This window comes from Myripristis murdjan, chromosome 4 (genome assembly GCF_902150065.1).
Source record: "Myripristis murdjan chromosome 4, fMyrMur1.1, whole genome shotgun sequence".
NCBI classification, from domain to species: Eukaryota; Metazoa; Chordata; class Actinopteri; order Holocentriformes; family Holocentridae; genus Myripristis; species Myripristis murdjan.
In genome coordinates, this window is record NC_043983.1 from 12,313,567 (window position 1) to 12,338,028 (window position 24,462).

Here is a 24,462-nt window from a genome sequence, read left to right on the forward strand (position 1 = left end):
TTTAAGTTTGAGCCCATTAGCAATTAGGTGACTAATCTACACTTGGTTGGCAGGAAACATTTGAAGAGTTTTGGTCTGATCATTTTAACACTGGTGTTATCAGTGCATCATCTGATCCCATCCTTATGTTGATATGTTGTGTTGCCTCTGCTCTTTTTTTTTTTTTTTTTTTTTTTTTTTTTTTGTAATAAGAAGCATTTAAACGTTTTTTTTCAAATACAGGATTCTTTCCGTGGGCAGCACACTATTCTCATTTTTTTCCCAGAGTAAGAACAGCTGTAACACATCAAAAGGTATCGAAAAACCACAAAGCCTTGCAGAGAATACCTTTGGCTTTGTATCATGAAGGCATGCACATGTGTGTGAGTTTACGTGTAGCTTAATGTGTGCACCCTCACTGCTCTCATATCAGAGCAAACCACCACTTGGTGGCCACTTTGACCCTGGGGTTTTCCTTTGGTCAGCCCCTTCCTGTTTTAATGTTTTGTGAGAGGTTTTACTCTGGAGTGACAGAAAGTAAAGCCTACAGACGGTCCAGTGCTTTTTTTTTATTTGGTACTTTCTTTTTCATTTTATTTTGCCTCTGCAGTCTTGTTGCTGTAAAAGCAGTATGTTTTTTGAGTGTTTTTGTGGATCTTGGGCGAGTCCCAGCGCTCTCCCACTAGTTTCCAAATACCAACCAGACTATGAGCGGATGTAAAAACACAACCTGGGTGCACACGTGTCGCTGTGACCAGGGGCCAAAATAAAGCGTTATTGATTGCAGACACAGATGTCCACGTCCATCAAACATGATACTAAGCACCTCTTACCTCTCTCTTTCTCCCTCCCTCCCTGCTTCTCTCCAGTGTGCACGGACAACTGCAAATACGGCGCGTGCAGCCTCCAGGGCCAGTGCTGCCATGACCAGTGCCTGGGCGGCTGTTCAGAGCCGGGGAACTCCAGCAGCTGCGTGGCCTGCAGGAACCTCCAGCACGGGGACACCTGTGTGGAAAAGTGTCCTCCAGGATACTACGTCTTCAGGGGCTGGCGCTGTGTCAGCTTCTCTTTCTGTCAGGTTGGTTATGGGCAGATTTTCAAGGTTAACCCACATCATATTAGCACAAATGCCTGTGACACACTCATAACAAATGAGATGGTGTATCACATGACTCATTCTTATCCAGCTTTAAAGATAATTTAATATAAACACTCACTTGCTCTCTCCCCGTGTGTGTGTGTGTGTGTGTGTGTGTTGTCCCTGTTGCTCTGTCCAGGACCTCCACAACCAGTGTAAGCAGACAAAGAAGTTGAACCAGGACAGGGAGTCAGGCTGCCACGAGTATGTCATCCATAACGGGGCCTGCATACCAGAGTGTCCTTCTGGATACACCACCATCAACTCTACTACGTATGTCTGACACACACACACACACATATATATGCCATTCACACACCACCCTCAACGTGTACACCTGCACACTCACTCAGGAACACACACGTGTACACAAACAATAATATTAAAGCGCTTTGGTATGGGCTTGGTCCTAGAATGATACCACCATCAACAGTGTCACTTTATTGATGGTGGCCGTCACTACATGATCGTAGATGTAACTGTCACCCACAGCAACCCATTCCCCATGACCTCATCCGTACAAGTGTATTGTGAACACTCGACACACACAATAACATTTGCACAGGTGAAGTGACAGCAGTTGGAAGTTGATCAAACAAAAAGGGTGAAATACAAGTATTTTTATTTCCATTGTGGAAAGTCTTGTTTCTCCTGTGGAGGAGGAGCTGGGCTGTGGAGAGGACAGTGAGTTAGATGTGGCAATAAAGGAGCAAAGAGGGCAAAACATCACCTGTTCTTCTGTTAATTACATGCAGGTCCTCAAGATGTTTGTCTGTGAAATTACAGACTAGATGTGATCATTTTTTAGTGTAGTTTAGATGTGTCATTTTTAGGGTGGTCAAAGTTAAGTTTAGACTTATGGGGACAATATTACATTTTTATTAAATATTCAGTATCGGCCTTTTGGTATTGTTGAAAGCAGATTTGATGGAGGCATTTTTTTTATTATTATTAATAACTTAATTTATTTTTTTTTAATTTAAGCATAAATGTTTCTCGCCATTAAATAGGAGTAGGGTCTCAAACGACTTAATTTTTTTGTCATGAAAGTGGTCAAATCTAAAGTATATCCACAGTAAGTATCTGCTATGAATTTGGTCTGAAATATCTGACTAAGTTGAAATGTTATTTAAGTACTTTACTAAGTACTGAGTTGTTGGTAGTTTGCTAAATTATAGTGCTTTAGCTGTTGATTTGGACTAAGGTTGATGTACGCATTAGTTGGCAAACTTTTTCGCAACACACCGCTTATACACACACACACACACACACACAAGCACACAGTGGCATCAGGGAGCTAATTGTGTGTGAAGGAAGGAAAAATACCTGCTGTGTGTGATCGTGTCCTGTCGAGGCCCTGGATGCCCCTTTTGTGTCCAGGCAGGTTTACTGAGGCCTGTAGATACAGCAGCTCCTGCCAGCCCAGGGAAGGCAGACAGCAACACTTGATCAACTGCTTACAAGCATAAAAACTTCATAAACTGTTGTTAATTTGAACAGTAACTACATTTATTTTATTTTTTTTAGAAAGTATTAAGTTTGTTTGCATACAGCATTTACTAACTGGTAAAAAAAAACAAAACAAAACAAAACAAAAAAAAAACTTTACAAACACCTATATGCACAAACATCAGTTGATAACACAAGACAAGGTGTCAGTAATTTAATACTAATATAACAATAAGCTGATCATCAGTACAAAGGTCTTATACAGGCACACGATGCCACACGACATCAATGCATATGCAAATGAAGTAATCTAATTTCATTTGGGCTAAATGAGTCCCTGGTGTTTTTAAAGTCTCATTCTCAGTCTGTTCTCTGTCGTTATAGAGTCACAACCAAAGTAAAAGCCTTACCAAAATGACATGAGAGAACAAATGTTTGTACACGGCAGTCGGTGAAAGTTTTTCAGCATTTTAGTATGCTGCTTATATGCTTACATTTATTTTACTTTTGGTTGTTCAGATGGATTATGTGTTGCAGAACTGACTTTGTAACAGAGCGGAGGAACATTTCTAATCTATCCAAAATGTTGATTGTTTTGGCAGTAAGGCTGGGGTGCACTGGAGTGAAGTAATGTGATTGGGTCTTTACACACCTAATAGCCAGTTATTTTCCTATTGAATGGATTATTCACTAGGAAACTGGGCTCCATGTTATAGTCTTTCAGTCAACTTTCAAAGTTGTCCAACTCAGCAAGTGTAAGCAAATTCCTTTTGCTCTTCTCTGCAGTTTGATCACAACAGTGAATTTATGGATTTTCTGTGTGTTTGTTGTTCCATAGACAAAAGTGTTTGGTCTTAATTTGATTGGATTGATGTTTATCAGCAATAGAGCTGCAGTTTCCATACAGCTGTAATTGGTACATCTCCAAAATGTTTTTATGGTTTCATGGATGATGTGTGGAGCATATAGGTGTCATCTAGGTTTGCACAGTCCTTTAGAGAACTTTTCATGTTGGTGAAAAGTCATGATCAAGGGCTAGGGCTGCACTAATACCGTTTTTGAAGCTGATACAGATATCCAGTATTTTCCCACCAATAAAAGCTGATATTTATATTCATATTTGTAAGAATCGTGTTATAAATTCAGGTGAGGCTTTGCAAAAATGCTTATCTTAACATAATTGTTTTTTAAACAAAAGACTGATTGTTTTATTCTGTTGCTAATTTGACAGTTGTATTAAATGACACACTCCTAGATTTATTTAAAAAAAAAAAAGATCAAAATGCCAGTTCCATAATTGGCCAAATATTGGCAGGATAAAAATAATATTTGACTAATACCATTGATTGCTTTGAAAAGCTAATATTCGCTGATGCTGGTTGTCTGCCGATATATCAGCTCATCCCTGGTAAGACTTTGAATGTAAAAGCAATCTCACAAGCTGTCTGGACCTCACTTGGTCCTTTTTCAGTTCACAGCTTCGTCTGGATGTGTTAAAAGCAAGGGGACAACTATGTAGCAATGCTGCTGGTAGTAAGGAGAGAGAAGAACATTATTGGCATCCTCACTTAGCAACAGTAGCTGTTTTAAGGACAGGCCTGCTTGCATGTTTTGAAAACACATACTTAGAATTGGGAAACATGGCCAAAACATCATTTTCAAATAGAATTCAGACCCATAAATACTCCCCCTGTCCCTCTGCGTGTAGACAAATCTGATGAAATATCCATCATAGGAGCTGCCCAAGTGAAATCATCATCATTCTCTGCCAAGTCACGTATCAGGAAAAACAAGTCAAATTGTACGTACATGCTTCAAGGATATTTAGGTTATCAAACACCAAACTTATATAAATAAGATAGTTCTTTCCGCTTCCTGCCTCCTATGTACCAAATACTGTGAATACTATGAGCTACTGTAAAGCGGGGCTCGATCCTGAGATGGGGAGTGCTTTTCGCTGATATCAAGACAGAGATGAGGACCTTACAAATAGAGGGTGGAGTTGGAGGACAGACAGAGCGTTAGTGAATGAGGAGGAGGAGGAGGAAAGAGAGGAACAGAGCCGTGCATTTCTTTGAGTTTGTTCTAATAAGAGCAGGTTGTGTGTTGGAGGTGTCTGCTGTGCCAAAAGCCACAGGTTGCTGGATGATTGATGGTGTTTATGTGTTTCTGGTATAACTTTTTGCGTGCATGTGTGTATTTGTGTGTATAGGTGTGTGTGTGTGTGTGTGTGTGTGTGTGTGTATAGGTGTGTTTGTGTGTGTACATACGCTTGTTTTGTGTGTGTGTGTGTGTGTGTGTGTGTGTGTGTGTGTGTGTGTGTGTGTGTGCAGAACGTGTTTGTGACTACATTAGCCTGGCCCTGTAAGGTGTTTGGCCGTGTTGCTTTTTCCAAGTGCAGTCTGGGGGAAATGTCCACTGTGTCCAGATAGGGAGAGGTATAAATAGATGTATTTATTAGGCAAATAACACACACACACACACACACACACACACACAGTGAAAAAGCTTTTTTTTTTCACTTATGTCCTACATTAAATGCCATAAATCCCTGCTGCTTCTAGTTCACCCAGAGGGGACAGTGCTGAGGACATTTCAACCAAACTTGACTCTCTCTCCCCCTCCCTCTCTCTCTCTCTCTCTCTCTCTCTCTCTCTCTCTCTGTATCTGTGTATGTCTGTGTGTGTCCATGTGTGTCCGTGTGTGTGAGAGACTTTCTCTTACATGCCAGCCTACAGGGATTATCAGGTGCTTAGGCAGCCTGAGGCATAAGGCAGAATGGTGTCCTTTGTGTGTATGTGCCTTAGTATGGATGCATGTGTGTGAGCATTATGTGATATACCAGACTTTTCTTTTCCATTGGGATTGTGCTGGAGTTGCAACATCAGGGTGTGTGTGTGTGTGTGTGTGTTGTGCTTCTATGGTTTGGTTTCAGTAGGAGCAAGCGTCATCACAGTGGCTTGGCTGGCAATGGCTACACCCAGACACACAAATCACCCACCCAGACAGCCAGACGGACCCACACACACACACACACACACACACACACACACACACTTAATGATGAGGATGGATGAGATCTAGGGATGGACGGTCCAGAGGTGGAGAAACGGCCAGGCTGGAGACTCAGAGGTTTGCATCATGTTTTGTCTGTAAAGGAGATTTTTTTTTTTTTTTTCCAGCTGAAATTGAAATCTGTCCTGATTGAGCCGTCCCGCTCAGCATCTCCGCCGTCCTCCTCCTCCTGTCCCTCCCTGTCTCTCCAGACGGCTCGCTGCACTCTGTAGGCATTCGACCTTTACTAACATCCGTGACGGCATTTGCTCATCTTTCCTGGAGTCTCTGACAGCGCGGCATTGTGTCTGTATGTGTGTGTGTGTGTGTGTGTGTGTGTGTGTGTGTGTGTGTGTGTGTGTTGGTCTGGTTCCGCTGGACCGGGGCCCAAACCAAACCCAAGCGTCAGCTGCGGCCTCTGTTCTAGATGGTTCTAGCAGACCCTGAGGCCCGAGTCACAGAGTTCAGCTGGACAGATATACACTGTCCCTTTAAGAGCCGCCGCCGGACCCAGCCTGTCTGCCTGTGTGTCTCTGTTTTTCAATACAACGGCCCAAAACATTCTCTCTTTCTACGCTGCAACTAGAGCGTTACGTTTGAGAAGCTGAATTTACGATTTTCCATGTGGGGGGAGCGAGAGAGGCAGAGTATCCGCTCGAGTTTTTCTTCTCACTGTTGTTTTGGAGAGGTCATTACAGAGTGTTTCCACTCAGTCACAAGTCATGAGGGGGGGAAACCATGCAGATTTGGCCTCCGATTTATGTGAATTATTAAGAGCTTGATAAGATGGAATCTAGGAGAAACCGGGCGTGTAATGGGTCATTTGGCACTGTCAGGGTGGATGGGGAAGGCCGGCCAAGGACCAGAGCAGCACGACTGGGATTCAGAGTTCACTGTCACTATGGAGAGCGACGTCTGCGACAGGGTCTCGCCGGTTTGGGGGCGAACTCGGGGGCAAGATTTGTGTTTTGTGTTGTGAGTGTGTTTTGAAAGTTGGAGGGATTGCACGGGCACATGCCATGCTTGTGTGCACGAGTTTGTGTGTGTGCTTGTGTTTCCTGGGCAGGGGGATTATAATAAGAGCTGCATAAACACAGAATTAAAACAGGGTGAGCTAGCAAATGGCAGTTCATGCAGTGCTAGCGTGGCCCCCGCAGTGAACAATAGCAGCCTTTGTTAGCTGTTCCCAGGGCTTCGGGGCTGCTTTAAATAGGTGGCTGTTAAGGCTGTCTTTTGATGCCATTGTCTCCTCACCCCTGAGTTTTGGAAGCCTGATTGGACTTCTTCACAAGCCGCCCCCCCTCACACCGCCCCACCCCATTTCTGGATCGGGTTTTTCCAGGAATTAGAAAATTTTTGACACAACTCTCTTGTTTTTCTTCCACGGCCACCTCGGATCAGAGTGGCCCAAGTGAAGCATTCATGCAGGAATAAGTCGTGTTCTGTAAAACATAGCTTCACCTCGCCGACCCCCACCCACCCCGTGTCCCTTTTCCCCCCACCGACCCCGCTCCTCTCACTTGTTTGTTTTCCACATGAGCAGCTAACGGCCGGATGAGTGACGGAGAAACACCGCTCAGGACGTGGTGGAGGTTATTGGTCGTTGGGGTGTGATTCAGTTGCAGGGTTGGGGTGGGTGTCAGGGGCAACGTGTTGAGGGTATCCATGGTTGCCGACCAAGCTGGAGCCTTTTAGCTTATGTCTAAACCAGACCTGTGTGGTTGCAGAAGTCAAGGCTGGAAGTGGAATTAAAGAGAGGGATTATGTTCTTTCGAGAGGGCTTCAAAAAAAAAAAAAAAAAAGTGCTCAATTGTGAATGAAGCGTCAGGTCCCTCTTCTCTATGTGCTGTGTCCCTGGCTGCTTGCAAGACTACGCCTGGCTTTTGTGAATGAACTCCTAAAAGGCAATGCTATCAAGGCCACACAGCTCAGTGTAAGTGTAAGTGTGTGCGTGTGTGTGTGACTGTGTGCGTATAAGTGTGTATGTTTGCAGGACAACACTAACAGACCTGAGAAAGAAAGAGAGAGAAACAGAGCAATGCCTGTTGGGAACTGCAGCTGGTTTTCCAGCCATGTTGTTTTTGTTGTCTTTGATTGTCCTCTCTCTCTCTCTCTCTCTCTCTCTCTCTCTCTCTCTCTCTCTCTCCCTCTGTGTGTGTGTGTGTGTGTGTGTGTGTGTGAGAGAGAGAGAGAGAGAGAGAGTTTGTGTGTCGCACAAGCAATGGAACTAATTGAACCAAAGGATGAGAGAGCTGTCTCCCCTCTCCCTCAGTGCTAGTAAAAGGAGGGAGGCTCAGATGTGGATAGCAGATTACGTAATCTAATTCCTCTCCTAAAAGCCTATGGATTCATTACAGGGCTTATCAAATTAATTGAGAGAATTATACAGAGCTGCCTCTGAATCCATCAGCTCATTCATTAGATTCAAAGGTCCTGTCGATTGTTTCTTGTTTGAGATGCTTGGCTGGAGAAGCCTTTTCCTCACTGCGACACCAGTGTTTAACCAATTTTGGCATCATACATTTTGTTGCTGTTGCTTTATTTATGAATTCTGAACTTAATTGTAACTAGAAGTATGAGAAAACTTTTATTATTTGTTAATTAATCAAGTCAAATGTACTCATGAAGTGCTTTTAACAATCAGAGGGTAAAACACAGAAAAGAAGGAATATAAACAATAAGCACATCACAAACTTGCTGTGTTGTTGTTCTTGTGTGCACATGAGAGTAGATATGATGTACAATAATCAGAACAGATCCCAGTGTGTAGAGCAGAGTTTGTCAGATGATTATCAGCCAGATTTCTCTGAAAAGATTAGCCCTGCTGTTTCAAAATGCCATGTCATCCCCCATCACATAGCATTCCAGTTTCATTCCATTCACTCCTTCGCCATTCCATTCCTGCCATATCTGAGCGCAGAAGCATTCTTGGTATTTTCTTGTTGTCTTCTTGAAAACCAAGTTTGTTGTTTGCTGGGAGTTCAGGCATTTCTCTGTGACGTTTCGCTGACGTCTCAAAGTGTCTCGACAGTCAGCTTGCCATGTAGGAATGCGAACGAATAGCAAAAAGAGTGCGTGGCTGTGTCTCTAAGCTGTTCTGTAAATTGCAACCTCACATGTTGTCTTGAAGCAATGGAAGCTACTGACTGCTTACATTCAGCAATGGTGGATGACCAAGTTCTTACGCAGACCGGACACACATTTTTTTCTTACCACATTCACTGTGATCTTGTTGTTGGGCCTGTGACCTAACCTGTGTGCATCTCTGTCTTTCTGTGCAGGTTGATCTGTTCTCCATGTGCAGGCCTGTGTCCCAAGCTGTGTGTGGGGAACAAGACTATAGACTCTGTAACATCAGCCCAGGCTTTGAGAGGGTGTACTGTACTCAACGGCAACATGATCATCAAGATCCGAGGAGGGAGTAAGTGCAGCACCTCACCAGCTGACAGGCCCAATAAACAAACGGGAACTGGTTCTCTCTTACCTCTTTTCCACCAAGCCAGTTTTAGGGCTGGTTCAGAGCCAGTGCCTAATCTCAAATCAGTTCTTTGAAACGCAAAGAACCAAGAAAACTGGTCCCACAGCGGCACCAACTCTTTGCTGGTCTACAACAGCAAACCACGTTCATCAGCGGCTGGGGGCAGGGTTATCGATCATATCAGTGTTCAAACAGCAGAGTTGAGATCCTGCTGAATACTTCAAAACGTCACTAAAAGCTCAGTTAGCCACATCAAAACAGTTGTGAACCTCTGATATTTTTTTACAGTGTTTAAGATACCTAATGATACCTTGATGAAAACTGGTGAAATGACCTTTTCTGGTGGGAAGTTGTTGATTGATAGATCAGATTTCTCAGCCTGCGTTTATGTATTTGTCTTTCTGCAACAGGATTGGAGACCACCTGTATCTGCTGGTCATTGTCTTTCAATGTTGTTTTCAATGTGAGGTCCAAGGACCCCCAAGCGTCCTTGATGAAATAGTTTGAAAACCCCTGGCCTGTGCCATCAACTGTCTGTCAGTCTCCTTGTAGCTAATGTATCAGTTTCTCTAATCACCTCTCTCTCTCACCCTGCCTCCTTGTAGACAACATTGCGGCTGAACTTGAAGCAAACTTGGGCCAGCTCGAGGAGATCACAGGCTACCTGACCATCCGCAGAGCGTACGCCCTCGTCTCGCTCTCCTTCCTTCGCAAGCTGCGTGTCATCAGAGGAGAGCAGCTGGAGGGAGAGTAAGTCCTCCTCTTCTGGCACTGTATTCATTCAATGGGGAGCTGTACTTTCCCGTTTTACTGTTCATGAGTTTGGCATATTGTAAATATTTGATGACAGATGATGTAAAATGCATACATAAAACACATGTAATGTTTTTCCCGCTTCATAGCTAGATTGTATAGGCCCAGCTTTCCCAGCCTTCAAAATGGCTGTGGAACCTTTGGTTATTAAAATAATGAAAACAATACCTTGTGGCCATTAATGAACTGAAGAACTGCTTTCATAGGCTTTTGCATTGCACTGAATATACTGTAAAAAAAAAAAAAAAAGAAAAAAATGCAGTCTGACTCACTTACATTGAACAGTTAGAAATAACAGATTGATTCCTGTCCTGAAAAAATAAATGCTTTCATCTGTAGTCGTACTCTAAATGTGAAAGTTTTTTCTCAGCCTTGTGGCTACTGTTGTTATTTACAGTACAAAAGAATAAAAAAGAGGAGAAAACAAGAGACCTTTTGTCTTCAACTAATCACATTGCTCTGATGAAACTTCCAGTTATATTATTTAAATAAGCTGTACATCATACATGGTGTCTAAAATCCGCTCTCTCTTCCCTTCTGCCCCTCACAGTTCCTTCTCCTTCTATGCATTGGACAACCAGAACCTGCGAGAGCTTTGGGACTGGTCCAAGCACAACCTGACCATTCAGCGTGGTCGCACATTCTTCCACTACAACTCCAAGCTCTGCATGTCTGAAATCCGTAAGATGGTGGAGGTGACGGGAACCAAGGAGCGCAACCTTAAGAACGACATCGCAGTCCGCACCAACGGGGACCAGGCTTCCTGTAAGAGAGGATGTTATGTTGTATTTCTGAACCTGATTAAGACATAGCTACCACAGCCTACCCTTTTCCACCTCTTCACCAATAAAAATTAAGTTTAAAAATGTCCGTTTTAGCCCTTTTGACGCAGTTCAGGTATTGTTGTGATCTTGCAATATCGAGATGAACACAGTGTTGATTAGTCTAAGATTTCTCACTGTCAGCCTGTTTTGTCTTGCTTTCTCCCAACGTTCCAGTTCAGTTTTGCTTTCTTTGGCATTCTAGCACTTTTTATCAGCTCCTCTTCATGCAACAAATAACCCCACACGCATTACTTCTCTGTGTTCTCTGTGTTTTTCCTCAGTTCTCGTCTTAATAGTTCCAATTACCAAAAATGCAGAGAAGATCCATGCGTGCATGAATCAGCATTCTTTGTATGGTTTTAATCATTGAGTTGCAGTTTCCTGCACCTCCAAGTACAAAGCAGTGGTGTGCAAGATATTCCACTCGGTTCCTTTGCTCTTTTACCAGAGCCGTTCACTATAACCTAACATTGTCCTTTTTGTCTTGTAGGTGAAAACCGCCTGCTGAAATTTACCTTGATCAAGACCTTGTCAGATAAGATCATGGTGAAGTGGGAACCTTTCTGGCCCCTTGACTTTAGAGACTTGCTGGGCTTCATGGTTCTCTACAAGGAGGCGTAAGTAGCTGCCAGATTCCATGGGACCAATGCACCATACATGAGTTAATTACCAAATCAGATGCACATAGTTAGTCACAATGTGTAATTACCGTCAATTAATCACATTTGATTTGTAGTTTTTGGTCCATGCCTCTCACATCTCCCTCTCTTTGTCCCAGGCCGTACAAGAACGTGACTGAGTTTGATGGACAGGATGCGTGCGGTTCCAACAGTTGGGTGATTGCTGATGTGGACGCACCTCCCCGCGCCACGGAAGGCAAGGAGCAGCAGGAGCCAGGGTACTTGATCCGCCCACTCAAGCCTTGGACCCAGTATGCCATCATGGTCAAAACGCAGCTGTCGGCGTCTGATGAGCACCAGGTCCATGGAGCCAAGAGCGAAATCATCTATGTCCGCACCAATGCGACCAGTGAGTCACAGAACTTTTAAAAGAGAAAACACACCCGCACACACTTGAAAATCTCATTCTTCACCTCAGAAAAATACTGTTTTTAGAGATTTGGTGCAGCGTTTTGTATGTTGACAGCTGGTTCAACATAACCATAAGATCGTAACATGTTGGCAAAATCACTGCTTTTGTAAAGGTGACACACAGTGGAACACTTTTACACACTTTTTAACGCTGTTTCTTCTTACTCCTGCCCCTCTCAGAGCCCTCAGTGCCTCTGGACCCCATCTCTTCCTCAAATTCCTCCTCCCAGATCATCCTGAAGTGGAAGCCTCCCACCAACCCCAATGGCAACATCACCCACTACCGGGTCATCTGTTGTAAACAGCCCGAAGACAGCGACCTCTACAAATTTGACTACTGCCTGCAAGGTTGGCAGCCATAGTTTGCTCCGTTTGTGTAATAGAGAATAGCTGCTGTGGGTTGATACGCCAGACAACCCACCTCACTCTGTCTGTTTGTGTCTCTCTGTCACTTTGACCCTTTCAGGAATGAAGCTGCCATCGCGCACTCCGACCCACCTGGGCAGCGAGGACGAGCAGAAGTGGAACCAGACTGACGAGCCCGCTACCGGGGCCAAGTGCTGCGCCTGCCCCAAGACAGACATCCAGCTAAAGAAGGAGCAGCAGGAGTCGGAGTACCGCAAGACCTTCGAGAACTACCTTCACAACGAGGTCTTCGAGATCAGGTACACAGACTTGACTGATATTAGGTGTCTTAAGTCTGGTATGAACAAATGAATTTAACAGCCTTTTTTCCGGAGCTGGTGGTGGAAGTAGCTAATGTGTGAGCCCTCTCTCTTATTTCTCTCTGTTGAGAGCTGCACATTCATGGTACCGATTAGGCAGGATGTATGGATGGGCTAATGAGACGTTGCAACCCTCTATACCAACCAAGCCAGTAGGAAATCCAGCAGGTTTCTAGGTTAGACACACGGCCTGGGTTAGATCGCTGGCCTCTCAGTTACTAGCGCTGGTAGTCTTAATTTTGTCTCCTACCCTTAGGCAGATGTGATTAGCATGGCCTCTGTACTTGGATCGCTCCATTTTCATACCTGAGGCAATTTTATCAGGAGAACAAGCAAACAGAGTTGGCTGAGAGATGTATTGATGATTGAATGAGCCTTGGGCTAGCAGACACACATATAAGCACACACACAATTTATCATTGTCATACAGATTTTATGTTTGTTTTCTGCGCTGTAGGTACAGACATTGAAGCAAAGATACACACATTCGCCACACTGTGAACTAATTCAGGACACCATAAGGTGATCACACGGTTATTAACAAAATGCTGCTTTTCCGTTTAAGAGACAAAAAAATACCTCAAGTAGCCGCTTCTGTGAATCTTGGTTGTGTGTATGTGCACACACTGTATGTATGTGACCTATAGGATGTTCTGCCAACTCAAACAGAATTGTAGTCACACAAGTTTACAAGAACAGGAAATTATTTTTCATTCCTGACATTCTTGCAGAGGCATGTTGAGAACTTAGTGTTACAATGCAGAATGACGCAGCACAAGACTGACAAGTTAACAGTAAACAGACAACAAGTCACATGATGGACATTAGTAGATTATCCATATCAATAAAAACACCATTGCCTGTAGCTCATCCTTAAATATCTTTGAAATATAGGCTATTCAATTTCTGTGATCATTTTGTCAACCAAGGACTTGCGTTACCCATCATCCTTAAAAACTAGAACTTTTCATTTTTTGCTGTCAGGCATTTTGTAAGCATTTCATTCACATTCTTAATTCAGATATTTATAAACATTATTATATATATTACAGTAACACCAAGAGGAGCAGGTTGTTTGGTGGCTGTTTGTGGCGGAGCAGGAGGAATGCTGGAGCCCTCCCTGTCCAGCCGGACTCCATTGCCCCTTTTTTGTCCCAGACACCATGATGTGTGTGTCAGTGTGGCCCTGTGCCAATTCTGCCTCATCCATCTGTGTGTGTGTGTGTGTGTGTGTGTGTGTAGGGTCTTGTTTTTGTATTGGGGGCTACTATGGGGGGCTGAGGATGGGACATGCTGATTGTCTGGGCCCCCATGCCTCTACCCTCTCCCCTGAACAGAAAGACACACACACACACACACACACACACACACACACACACATAGTCTTCCTTCAACTCTCCCAGGGGAGTGATTACTGTGCCTATTATCATTCATGCCAGTCTGGGGTGCAGTCATGCAGACTCCCTTTGGACACACACAAACACTTCGTCTCACACACACCTCAGCTGGACTCTGATCCAACACTGTAGTGTTAGCCAAGGTCACTCTCATACACTGGAGTAAACAAGGAACTCCTCATGCTCTCCTTTGCCATCACACGAAGGGATAAACTTGAGACTTCATGTTTTCTCCTGCTTGAATCTTTGATAGACACAAATCTGGTCCCACACCTTCCCAACGCAATGAGAGAAGCTTCACTGCAGCTTACAGTGTGTTGCTTGGCCCTTAGATGGTGATAGCTGAGAGAGAGTTGTTTCATTCACTTTCACTAGGCAGTAATTCAGTACTGTTTTATACTAAGGTGTGCAGCAGAACGTGAACTGATATGTGTTTAAATTTAAGTTTATGACCTCCATGATGGGCTTAAACTCAAACTTCTGACATTTAAATGAAGGCAGTGTAATGCTCATTGGTACCACCCAGTGGTGAGGGTCAGTAGCTGTAGGTGCAGGGCAGTATGTCATAGTTGTGTTTAAATATCATGCAGCCAGCATTGCTACATGCTGTAAAGGTCAGTGTGTGCAGAGGGCAGAGGTCCCCTCCAGCCTCCTTCACACTACCGCTCCATCTTTCCACAATCCATGCAACTACTTTGACTTGAGCACCTCCTGTCAGTAATTCTGCATCATAATAATGAAAATTCTGCATCATAAGTATGAACAGAGGTTCCACTAACCCAGATTAAGCCCTGTATGTCTGTGTTATGAAAGCAGATATACTATGGCAAGACAACTTTATGAACATCTTGATAATTGGTCCCGCCTCAACTCTGAGTTATTCATTCCTGAGAATTTCAAGGCGAATCTCCCCAAAAAATCTGCCTTTGTGTTTAAAAGCTTTCTCCAGTCTGTTTTCCAGTGGCATTTTACCTGACCTTTGCTAACTGCTTCCCCACTGCGCTGTCTCTCCAGACCGTATCGTCGGCGACGCTCAGTAGGAGTTGCCAACGCCACACAGACCCATTCTCAGTTCCCCACCACACCCCCCAGCCAGCCATATGGCTCCACCACGCCCGGCCCTGCCAAGGAGGACAAGGAGGGATCCAAGGTCTCATGCACTTTCTTTATCATATGCTGTATACACAATATAATCATTATACGTTCTCATTTTTGGGTCATTCATTGTTTTAGTGACAAATTGCTGTTTATTAGATTGCTGAGGGTCCCACCTTATTAAAAAACAAACAAACAAAAAATGGTAGATTTACAATCATGGGAAACGTGCAGAAAGAGAAAATGAATAAACATGTCTTAGAAGGTCACAGGCCATTCGTTTAAAACTATTTGTCACAAGCTGCTTGCTGTAATATTTTCATATTACCAGAATTACTTTTTACCTCCATGTTTTATCCATTGTCATAAAATACAGTTGAATATGTTATATCAGTTTATTGAAGTATCTAACTATTTTAATGCACCCTATATAATATTTTTGTTTTTCTATGAAATAATAACAATTTTGAAGAAATCTTCAGTTGGACCAGAATATGCTGATTTCCACGAAATGGCCTGTAAAATGATATCTGCAAATAAACATAACCTTCAGTGCCTTCCAACAATCTTGTCTTTTTATAGGTTATGATTTGTGTGTAAAGTGAGACTGCACATTAAATCACTGATGCCACCGGAGTGATGTGACCTTATCTTCTGTCCTCTCCTCTGCTCAGGTGGAGCTGAAGGTGTACACCAAGGAGTCAACAGTCATTTCCAACCTGCACCACTTTACAAGCTACAAGATAGAGATACTGGCCTGTAACCATCCCACCGACCTGAGCCGCTGCAGCATGGCTACCTATGTCAGCGCCCGCACGATGCCTGAGGGTAAGGCCAAATGCAAAATCAGACTCTCAGACACACGTGTATGCTTGAATACACATACACACACATGCACTTGCCTTGTACATCTGACACTGATATGCACATTCGCTGATTTTATTGCATTGAGTCTGGTAGTGCTAAAATCCACGTGTGGCTCCAAGATGCACCGAAGTTATGATCACCCTAAACATAGTTTAATTTGGTCACATTAATAACAATGTGAAGATTATGTGCAGAATACAGTAGCTATTATAACTAACTAGAATGAAAATGGGGATAAACTTCAACCTGCAAATCCAACCGGGAAGCTCACACAGATCAAACAGGTAGCAGGCAGCTGGAGTAATAACATATTAGTCAAAATTATCTGTAAACATATTTATGACCAGGGGAGCAAGATGAGGTGTTTACATTTATAAAGGAGGTTTTAAAGAAGTGGTGCCCAAAGCAGTCCTCAAGGTTCCCCTGTCCTGCAGGTGTGAAAGAGTTGTTTTAAAGAAGAATCTGTCCATGACAGTCTTCACTTTGGCAAAGAAAGTGGGAATCAGTGTGTACAGTGGAGATGCATTTTAATGCCAGTTGTAAATATTATCCAGCTAAATCATATCTTCAGACAATCTGCATAAAAGACGCACAATAAACCCGTGTGTCAAGGGTCACACACACATACACACAGTGTCATACGCTGTCATGTTAAAAATATCAACACACAAATATATATCTTTTCAAAGCTGATGACTTCCGTGCACATGGAAACATATTCTAAGCCACTCTCCACTCTGCTGTACTCTTTTGTTTTTCAGTGTGATAGCATCGTATGTACAGTACAGGGCATACATTTGTCAGGCACCGTGCCTGGTTTCAGGCATACAGCCATTTCACATCCGTAAAAAATGTAATTGAAAATAATGTATGCATATCCAGACACATAATTTTGTCTAGCTTTAAACCTTGTATGTGGTAAACATGTTTCTTTACATGTGTGACCCTACAGAGAAGGCCGACGACATCCCAGGCCCTGTGACGCACGAGATGATTCCAGACGAACCCAACTCTGTGTTCATTAAGTGGCAGGCACCTCGTTCTCCTAATGGCCTCATCATTCTCTACGAGCTGTTCTACAGGAAGGTTGGAGATGTGGAGGTCAGTAGCTGTGACAGGAGTTACCAGGACTGACTTTGTAAGCTGGAAGGAAGGAGACAGGGAGGAGCACAATGAGGGGTAGAGGGAATAAAAGAATCCATTCCTCCCTATCACGAGGAATAATCTTGACTTGCACTGTAGGAGGGAGGGGAAAAGGGAGAGAGGCATACAAGGAGAGGTGGATGTCAGGTAGGAAGAAATCCAGAGAGCCTGAGGAATGATCTGCATTCACACTGGGGAGTGGGAGCAGGAGACAGGCGAGGAAAGGATTGCTGTGTACACTCTGAGACCAAGTTGTGCTCTGTTCCTTATATAGATAGAGGAACAAAGAAAATATTTGTTTACTAACTCCCAGTGCTACCAGTGTGTGTGTGTCGATGTTTTCTGTGCCGTGCGAGTGTTTGTATGTTATTGAGATTTTTGTGTATGCATGCGTGTGTGCACGCACAAGTGTGTTGTTGTTTACTTGCTGTGAATGTGTGGATTCATCTCTCATTGCTATTCATTGCTGCACTGCCTGACCCTAGGAGCCAGTAGCAGCTCTGTTACCATAGCGACGGAGGCAGGAAGGAAGAGTAGAATGCAGTGGCAGGGATGGACTGGCGTCTCAGATGACATCTCTAGTGCACCACACTACACTGAAAACACTCTGCTTACTTATACACCCCACAGCCAAAGCAAAAGGCTCTGGATTTATACAGAGTGACACTTATAGCACCAGAAGGTCCACCCTAAGTATCGGCTTCATCTTAGCGTTGGCATGTGGCAGAGCGCGTAATGACTTTTCCAAATAAAGACTGAACAAAACGAAATCATTAAACACTGCAATATGTTTGATCCAAACCTCTCATGAACTGCTCTGTCAAGTGAACAAGAAAATTATCAATGTTCAAACAGTTTTGTGAAATTTCTTCGATGATACCTGCAATGGAGAATATTTTGTCTTGTTTTTTGGACTCTCAAACTTTTTTAATACTGTTGTAAATGCTTATTCACATGCCAAGATTCCTCTGGAAAGCTTTGTGAAGTGTTCATTTCAGAATGAGCCTGCATGCACAGTAATATTTTAAATAATAATTTTTGGTCCTGAATATCAATGGTAGTCACGTTTCCTAACATTTGTGTCTATTAAACAACCTACATTGTGGAGGAATCTGGATAAACAAGGTTCTGTTCTTCTGAAGGCATTGCTGGAGTTGATTTCACTCTTTTTTTCTTCTTTTTTTTTCCAGGTCCACACAGCCTGTGTGTCGCGGCCAGCTTACATCAAGTCAGGTGGCACCAAGCTGCGGCTGGTGCACCCTGGGAACTACAGTGTGAGGATCCGTGCCACTTCGCTGGCAGGAAATGGCTCCTTTACCGACACCACATACTTCTTCATGCCCGACAGTAAGGCTGACAAACTAAAATTAACTCAATCCTTCTTATGTGCCATTAGAAACAGTTTGGTTAGACCGCAGTTTTACTCTGACTAACATTTATAAGCATGTAGTTGTGGTATTAAGAAGCATGACCACATAACTGTCTAAATCTAACTAGTGATTAATAAGCATATAGCTGTGGTATTTGACAGTATGGCTACAGCACCGTCTTAATCCAGCAGTGCGGTTAGGCTTAGGTTTGGTATGTATGTGCATCCTGACAAAACTACAAAAACATTTCCATTCTAAGAGAAAAAAGTGGTGGCTGCTGAAACTTCACCTGCTCATGTTTAATACCTTGTAAACTACTTTACAGGCCAATGATATGCACTCATGCAGCACATGCACATACACAGACACACACACAGACACACAGACACACACACACACACACACACACACACATACACACACACACACACTTGTCCGTGTATTTGCACTTCATTTACATATGCTTCTCATTCATTCTCACTTAGAAATTTATAGGCATTACCACATATATGAGTAGGCATTCACGCAAACATTTTAAGTCAGAATTAATTAAATGCAATGAAAGGGCTTCTTTTGGACTATTTACATTCTCATTCATTTCATTCTCATATTCTCAAATTTGCTTCAGAGAATGAGAACATCAATATATATGTAAAAATGAAGGCAATATACACATAATATATATGTAAGTATTTAATTAATTATACAGATACTTGCCTAGCAGGCATGTATTACTCACATGTGTTATTGTTGAAGTTGTAATCAGTTGTGTAACTGAACTGAAACCTGAAGACCAAGTAGTGCTGCACTTCTAAATTCAGTGTCTATGCTAGCTAAAGCAGGCAAGCCTAGATAGACAGATAGATAGATAGATAGATAGATAGAATAAATTAAAGACTGTAAACTTTGTATGTGTTGGCCAGATTCAAGTATGTGGACATTTGTTTTAAGGTTTATATGTTGTTGTTATTGAAAATATGTGGAAAATGTGTTGAATTAAGTTCTACTTTAATGAGTTTCTCTTACAGAAATGCCCTTTGTCACAGTAGCATTGGGGGAATTAGACATATTATTACTTTGTAGTAATATGTCACTTTGTAGTGATGGACCTTTTAGGTCCATCACTAGCCTTTACTCCACACATTTTTTTCCAACGTTGAAATCCGTTGTTATGTATTGCAGAAGACACCAGTGTATTGAAGATTGTGATCGGTCCGGTCATCTGCTTCATCCTGCTGCTCTTTGTGGGAGGTGGCGTCTTCATGATCTTCAAGAAGAGGTAAGACATGCATCTGGCATGCCGCCCATCAGAAATGTAAACCACCCAGGATTCATAACCAACACAGATTAGACCAGGGGTACGCAACCATGTGCCATAGAGCACCGAGAGTCTGCAGGTTTTCACTCCAACCAAAAACTCTACTAGGTGATGTCCCTGATGAGTCCCTCCTCTCTGCTTGAAGGTGAGATAATCAGTGTAGGTTTTGGTTTGAATGAAAACCTGCAGACTCTCAGCTCTTCATAGCTCATGATTGCTTACCCCTGGATTAGACTGCAGGACATCAAGGAGGAAATGGGGTATTTTTTTTTAGCTGGAGTATAGAAAACCTTCTATACTCTAGTTCTTTGCCTGCTCCTACCTACATGTGTGCCAGGACAAGTAAACAAGACAGATTCTGTAAGTAACTAGAAGGAGAAGGTTCAGACTGAAATGCAGTCTTAAGTGTTTCTAACTATTTTTTGTGGTTGTCTTACAGGCAAACAGAGGGCCCCACAGGACCTCTCATCGCCTCCTCAAACCCTGAGTATCTCAGCGCTAATGATGGTAAAACCTTTAAGTCAGCTTTACTCAGAAATACATCTGGTCTCATGTCTCAGTTGATAAAGCATGGTATTAACATTGTCACAATTGGAGTAGAGTCCCAACATCTATTCATGCATCTATACATGCATCTTGTGCGGTGTTACTGTAATTAAAAATAAAAGTATTGCCTTAAGGGTCCACACAACCAAATTGGTAAACTCGGCCTGTTTGTGCAGTGTATGTTCCAGATGAGTGGGAGGTGGCCCGGGAGAAGATCACGGTTCTGCGAGAGCTGGGTCAGGGCTCGTTCGGCATGGTGTACGAGGGCCTGGCCAAGGACATTGTCAAGGGAGAGCCAGAGACACGCGTGGCAGTCAAGACAGTCAATGAATCGGCCAGCTTGAGAGAAAGGATCGAGTTTCTCAATGAAGCCTCCGTCATGAAGGCGTTCAGCTGTCACCATGTGGTACGATGCTGGAACCTCGCTCTTTCTTCTTTGAACTCTTTCTTTTTACAGTTCCCTTAGTGGCTGTTGTTAAAGGGTTATTGAAGCAGCAAACAGTAGCCTTGTCAGTGGCATTGCAGCTTTCAGACACTGGCTGAGACCAGATCGGACTGGACTTTGTACTGTAGAAGCATAACTTGTAGCAACATCGCTCTTCTGCCATATTGACTCCCAGTTCGACTCCCACAACAAGCGCTCAGAGTTAGTAAGAGAATGGACCTATAATCAATGTTCACATTTTCTTACCTGCCATGCAAAGAGGAACAACTCTTGGAGATAAAGTACTTTTGGATAGTTTTTCCATCCTGAAGTGTAATACCAGAACGCATCAATACTTTTCTGTGGCTGAAGGCTTTCACCAGAATACAGAGACAAGTTGTGAATAAGAGGTAGCAGGTTATATATATCATGCAACGACGGATCGGTGCAGACTGTAAAGATGTCACTGATGTTGGAGGCAGAGAGTAAACGTCACATCCTCCAAGGAATCCAGTCTTTTTCAAAATATTTTTACTTTTCCTCCAGAATCAGGCGAGACGTTTGCTTGTTCAGGGTCGCTTGCTCTGTAGTTTGTGGTTATGACGGGACAGTATTTGGGAGGCAGTATGCCACCGACATCACCAAAATCACTGGAAGTCATAAATGGATCGCACTCTGAAAATCAGTTTGGCTGGTGAAATAGAGAACTTGGTTTTGGAATTGAATTTACTTAACTTTTCAAGTGTCTTAAATCAAACCCCATCTATGAATGCCTTTGCAAGTATTTTATTCTGACGTCTTTGGTTCGACTTCGTAGACGGTGGCATGAGTGTCTGACCATGTGTGTGTATGTGCAGGTGCGTCTGTTGGGTGTGGTTTCCAAAGGCCAGCCCACCCTGGTGGTCATGGAGCTGATGACCCACGGTGACCTGAAGAGCTACCTGCGTTGTCTCAGACCGGACTCTGAGGTACGTTTTATTACATTTCCATCTCACTTTTCACATTCTTACAGTCTCATTTTGACACCTTCCTCTCAAGACACTTTGTTAATAATTGTGTCCTCATCTGACCTGTGTGGTTAAATAAATGAAAAACAATCCAAACTGTTTCTAATGGCTTAAATTTAAGACTTGCCCGCATTGCTGAGCATGTTTTTTGTATATATGCATGTGTCTTGTAGAACAACCCATCAGGCCGTCCTCCACCCACGCTGAAGGAGATGATTCAAATGGCTGCAGAGATTGCAGATGGCATGGCCTACCTGAACGCTAAGAAGTTTGTCCACAGAGACCTGGCAGCCAGGAACTGCATGGTGGCAGAGGACTTCACCGTCAAGATCGGAGGTACAAGATCAGAGATTTTACTCTGTGCCTACTTTGGAAGTTATTGTTACTTACAGACTGTATCATAACCCTGCTCTCTCTCTTTCTCTCAGACTTTGGTATGACACGAGACATATATGAGACTGACTACTACCGCAAGGGAGGAAAGGGCCTTCTTCCTGTCAGGTGGATGGCTCCGGAGTCTCTGAAGGACGGAGTCTTCACTGCTCACTCTGACTGCTGGTAGGTCACCATCGGGATGCAATCCTCAGTCATTTCTAATGGGGCACAACTTTTTGTGCCTTTCATATCACAGTATCATCATTGCTCCATCAGGGTGAGACGATGATCACTGCTAGGATTTAACGTATTGACCACAACAAACATTAGCAGGGAAGAGCAAAAGCAGTCAATGTGCCGTTTTTGTATTCGTGGTGCACTTTAGCAAGTTTTCATTTTTACACTTGTGCGTCTTTGTCTCCAGGTCTTTTGGCGTGGTTCTGTGGGAAATCAGCACACTGGCAGAGCAGCCCTACCAGGGTTTATCCAATGAGCAGGTTCTCAAGTTTGTCATGGACGGAGGCTACTTGGACCGGCCGGAAAACTGCCCTGAGAGGATGTGAGTAAACAATAAACAAAATTTATCCAACGTGTCTTTTGTTGGAGACTTTTTACGCTTTGCGCATGCATGTCCATGTTCTCTTGTCCCTGCACTCCATCACCTTCCACTTCTCCATTCTCTTTGTACTGTTGACACATTTTTCTCCCTTTGTCCACCATCCTCTCCCGCCTCCCAGGCACAACCTGATGCAGATGTGCTGGCAGTACAACCCCAAAATGCGGCCGATGTTCCACGAGATCATCGAGATGCTGCGAGAGGACCTGCACCCGTCCTTCCAGGAGGTCTCCTTCTTCTACAGCGAGGAGAACAAAGTTCCCGAGACGGAGGACTTTGACCTGGACCTGGACAACATGGAGAGCATTCCCCTGGACCCGTCCTCGTACTCCCAGAGAGAAGAAAGCCTGGGCAGGGACAGCGGGCCCTCAGTGGCCCTCAGGGGGAACTATGAGGAGCATGTCCCCTACACACACATGAATGGTGGCAAGAAAAACGGACGAATCTTATCGTTGCCCAGATCCAGCCCTTCCTAACATTTCCTGTTTCTTCGACAAACTGAGTTAAACTCCCCCCTCCTCTCCCATCCCCTAAACCTCCTTCTCCACCTTCATTCCCTTCCAGTCCATTTTCTTTACCCTCTTTGTTCCTTTCTCATTTTCTGTTTTTTTTTTTTTCATTCTATTATTCTTGCAGAAGCCCTTCAAAAAAGAAACCGATCTCAGGACTTTTTATTTTCTTCCTCATGGCTGCCAAGCAAAGGCAAGTGAGGGATGCAAATACAGTGTAACATTTTTTTAACTTCATCCACAACACATTGGACTTTCTATAACCATATTACCTATCTATTGTTTTTCACTATTGCCAAGTTTCCAGGACTCATTGTAATGGAAACAGAGAAAAAAACTGTGAACACAACAAACCTTAGACAACCAGAAGGCTGCTTATGCTCAACCTCTCAAGACTTGTCCCTCCACTTCTCCCATACCCTACCAATCTGCATTTTGTGTTGCTTTTTTTTTTCCAAGTGAAATCTTTTACTCAGATAGTGGCCTTTTTATATGTGGCCTATAAACAAAGAGAAGTGTCTATCAGCGCTTGTACTTATTTCCTTTGAACAATGACTTAATCAGTTTGGAACTGTTTGGAACGGTGGGATGACTCACAAAGACTTGATCCTAGAACAAACGTCTATTCGTAGAGGAGTTTTGTTTTGTTTTGTTTTATTTTGGGGTTTTTTTTGTTTTTTGTTTGTTTTTTGTTTTGTTTTTTGTTTTTTTGGTTCTGCAGAATTCCAAACTACACACAGATTCATTGGGTGTTTGGTGAATAGTTTTAATTTATTTGCTTTTATTTTTTTATTTTCATTCTCTTTCTCTCTATCTCTTTCTCAGTTTTATTTCTGTGTCCTCACAATATGGCTGAAGGATATTTAAACAGTTAAGAATTGGACAAAAGAGTTCCTCAGACTGACCAATAGCTGCTGCTTTGATATATTTTTAGTGGGTATAGAAATATACATACGTATATATATATATATATATATATATATATATATATATATATATATATTGGTAGTATATATGGAATATTGGTATTTATATATCAATATTTTATATATAATATATGAAATATTGACATTTTTGTATATAGTTCATATTTGTAATATTTTTCATCAGAAGCTTTGCTGGTAAAATGTTTTTCTTTGTCAGTTTTTCCTTCTGGGTTTTTTATTTTCTTATTTTTTTTTATCCCCAGAAATCACACTGATCTACCGTCAGTGCTCTCTGTGTCTTAGGCCTCCAGCCCCCTT

At 43.0% G+C, this 24,462-nt stretch overlaps 1 protein-coding gene across 1 annotated transcript in view; it reads left to right on the plus strand.

Annotated features, from left to right (window-relative positions):
* The window catches only part of insrb (insulin receptor b), an 87,324-nt gene extending 63,174 nt beyond the window's left edge, over positions 1 to 24,150 (plus strand). The window contains exons 3-23 of the mRNA XM_030049282.1: positions 849 to 1,057; positions 1,257 to 1,390; positions 8,902 to 9,041; positions 9,704 to 9,848; positions 10,462 to 10,676; positions 11,226 to 11,352; positions 11,514 to 11,764; positions 12,007 to 12,174; positions 12,293 to 12,491; positions 14,963 to 15,098; positions 15,718 to 15,871; positions 16,863 to 17,011; positions 18,244 to 18,400; positions 19,606 to 19,702; positions 20,181 to 20,248; positions 20,464 to 20,693; positions 21,569 to 21,679; positions 21,892 to 22,054; positions 22,147 to 22,276; positions 22,518 to 22,652; positions 22,831 to 24,150. Of these exons, the coding sequence (XP_029905142.1) occupies positions 849 to 1,057; positions 1,257 to 1,390; positions 8,902 to 9,041; positions 9,704 to 9,848; positions 10,462 to 10,676; positions 11,226 to 11,352; positions 11,514 to 11,764; positions 12,007 to 12,174; positions 12,293 to 12,491; positions 14,963 to 15,098; positions 15,718 to 15,871; positions 16,863 to 17,011; positions 18,244 to 18,400; positions 19,606 to 19,702; positions 20,181 to 20,248; positions 20,464 to 20,693; positions 21,569 to 21,679; positions 21,892 to 22,054; positions 22,147 to 22,276; positions 22,518 to 22,652; positions 22,831 to 23,185 (3,473 nt within the window). The 3' untranslated portion in view covers positions 23,186 to 24,150. The remainder of the gene's footprint in view (positions 1 to 848; positions 1,058 to 1,256; positions 1,391 to 8,901; positions 9,042 to 9,703; positions 9,849 to 10,461; positions 10,677 to 11,225; positions 11,353 to 11,513; positions 11,765 to 12,006; positions 12,175 to 12,292; positions 12,492 to 14,962; positions 15,099 to 15,717; positions 15,872 to 16,862; positions 17,012 to 18,243; positions 18,401 to 19,605; positions 19,703 to 20,180; positions 20,249 to 20,463; positions 20,694 to 21,568; positions 21,680 to 21,891; positions 22,055 to 22,146; positions 22,277 to 22,517; positions 22,653 to 22,830) is intronic.
* Positions 24,151 to 24,462: the final 312 nt, after the last annotated feature.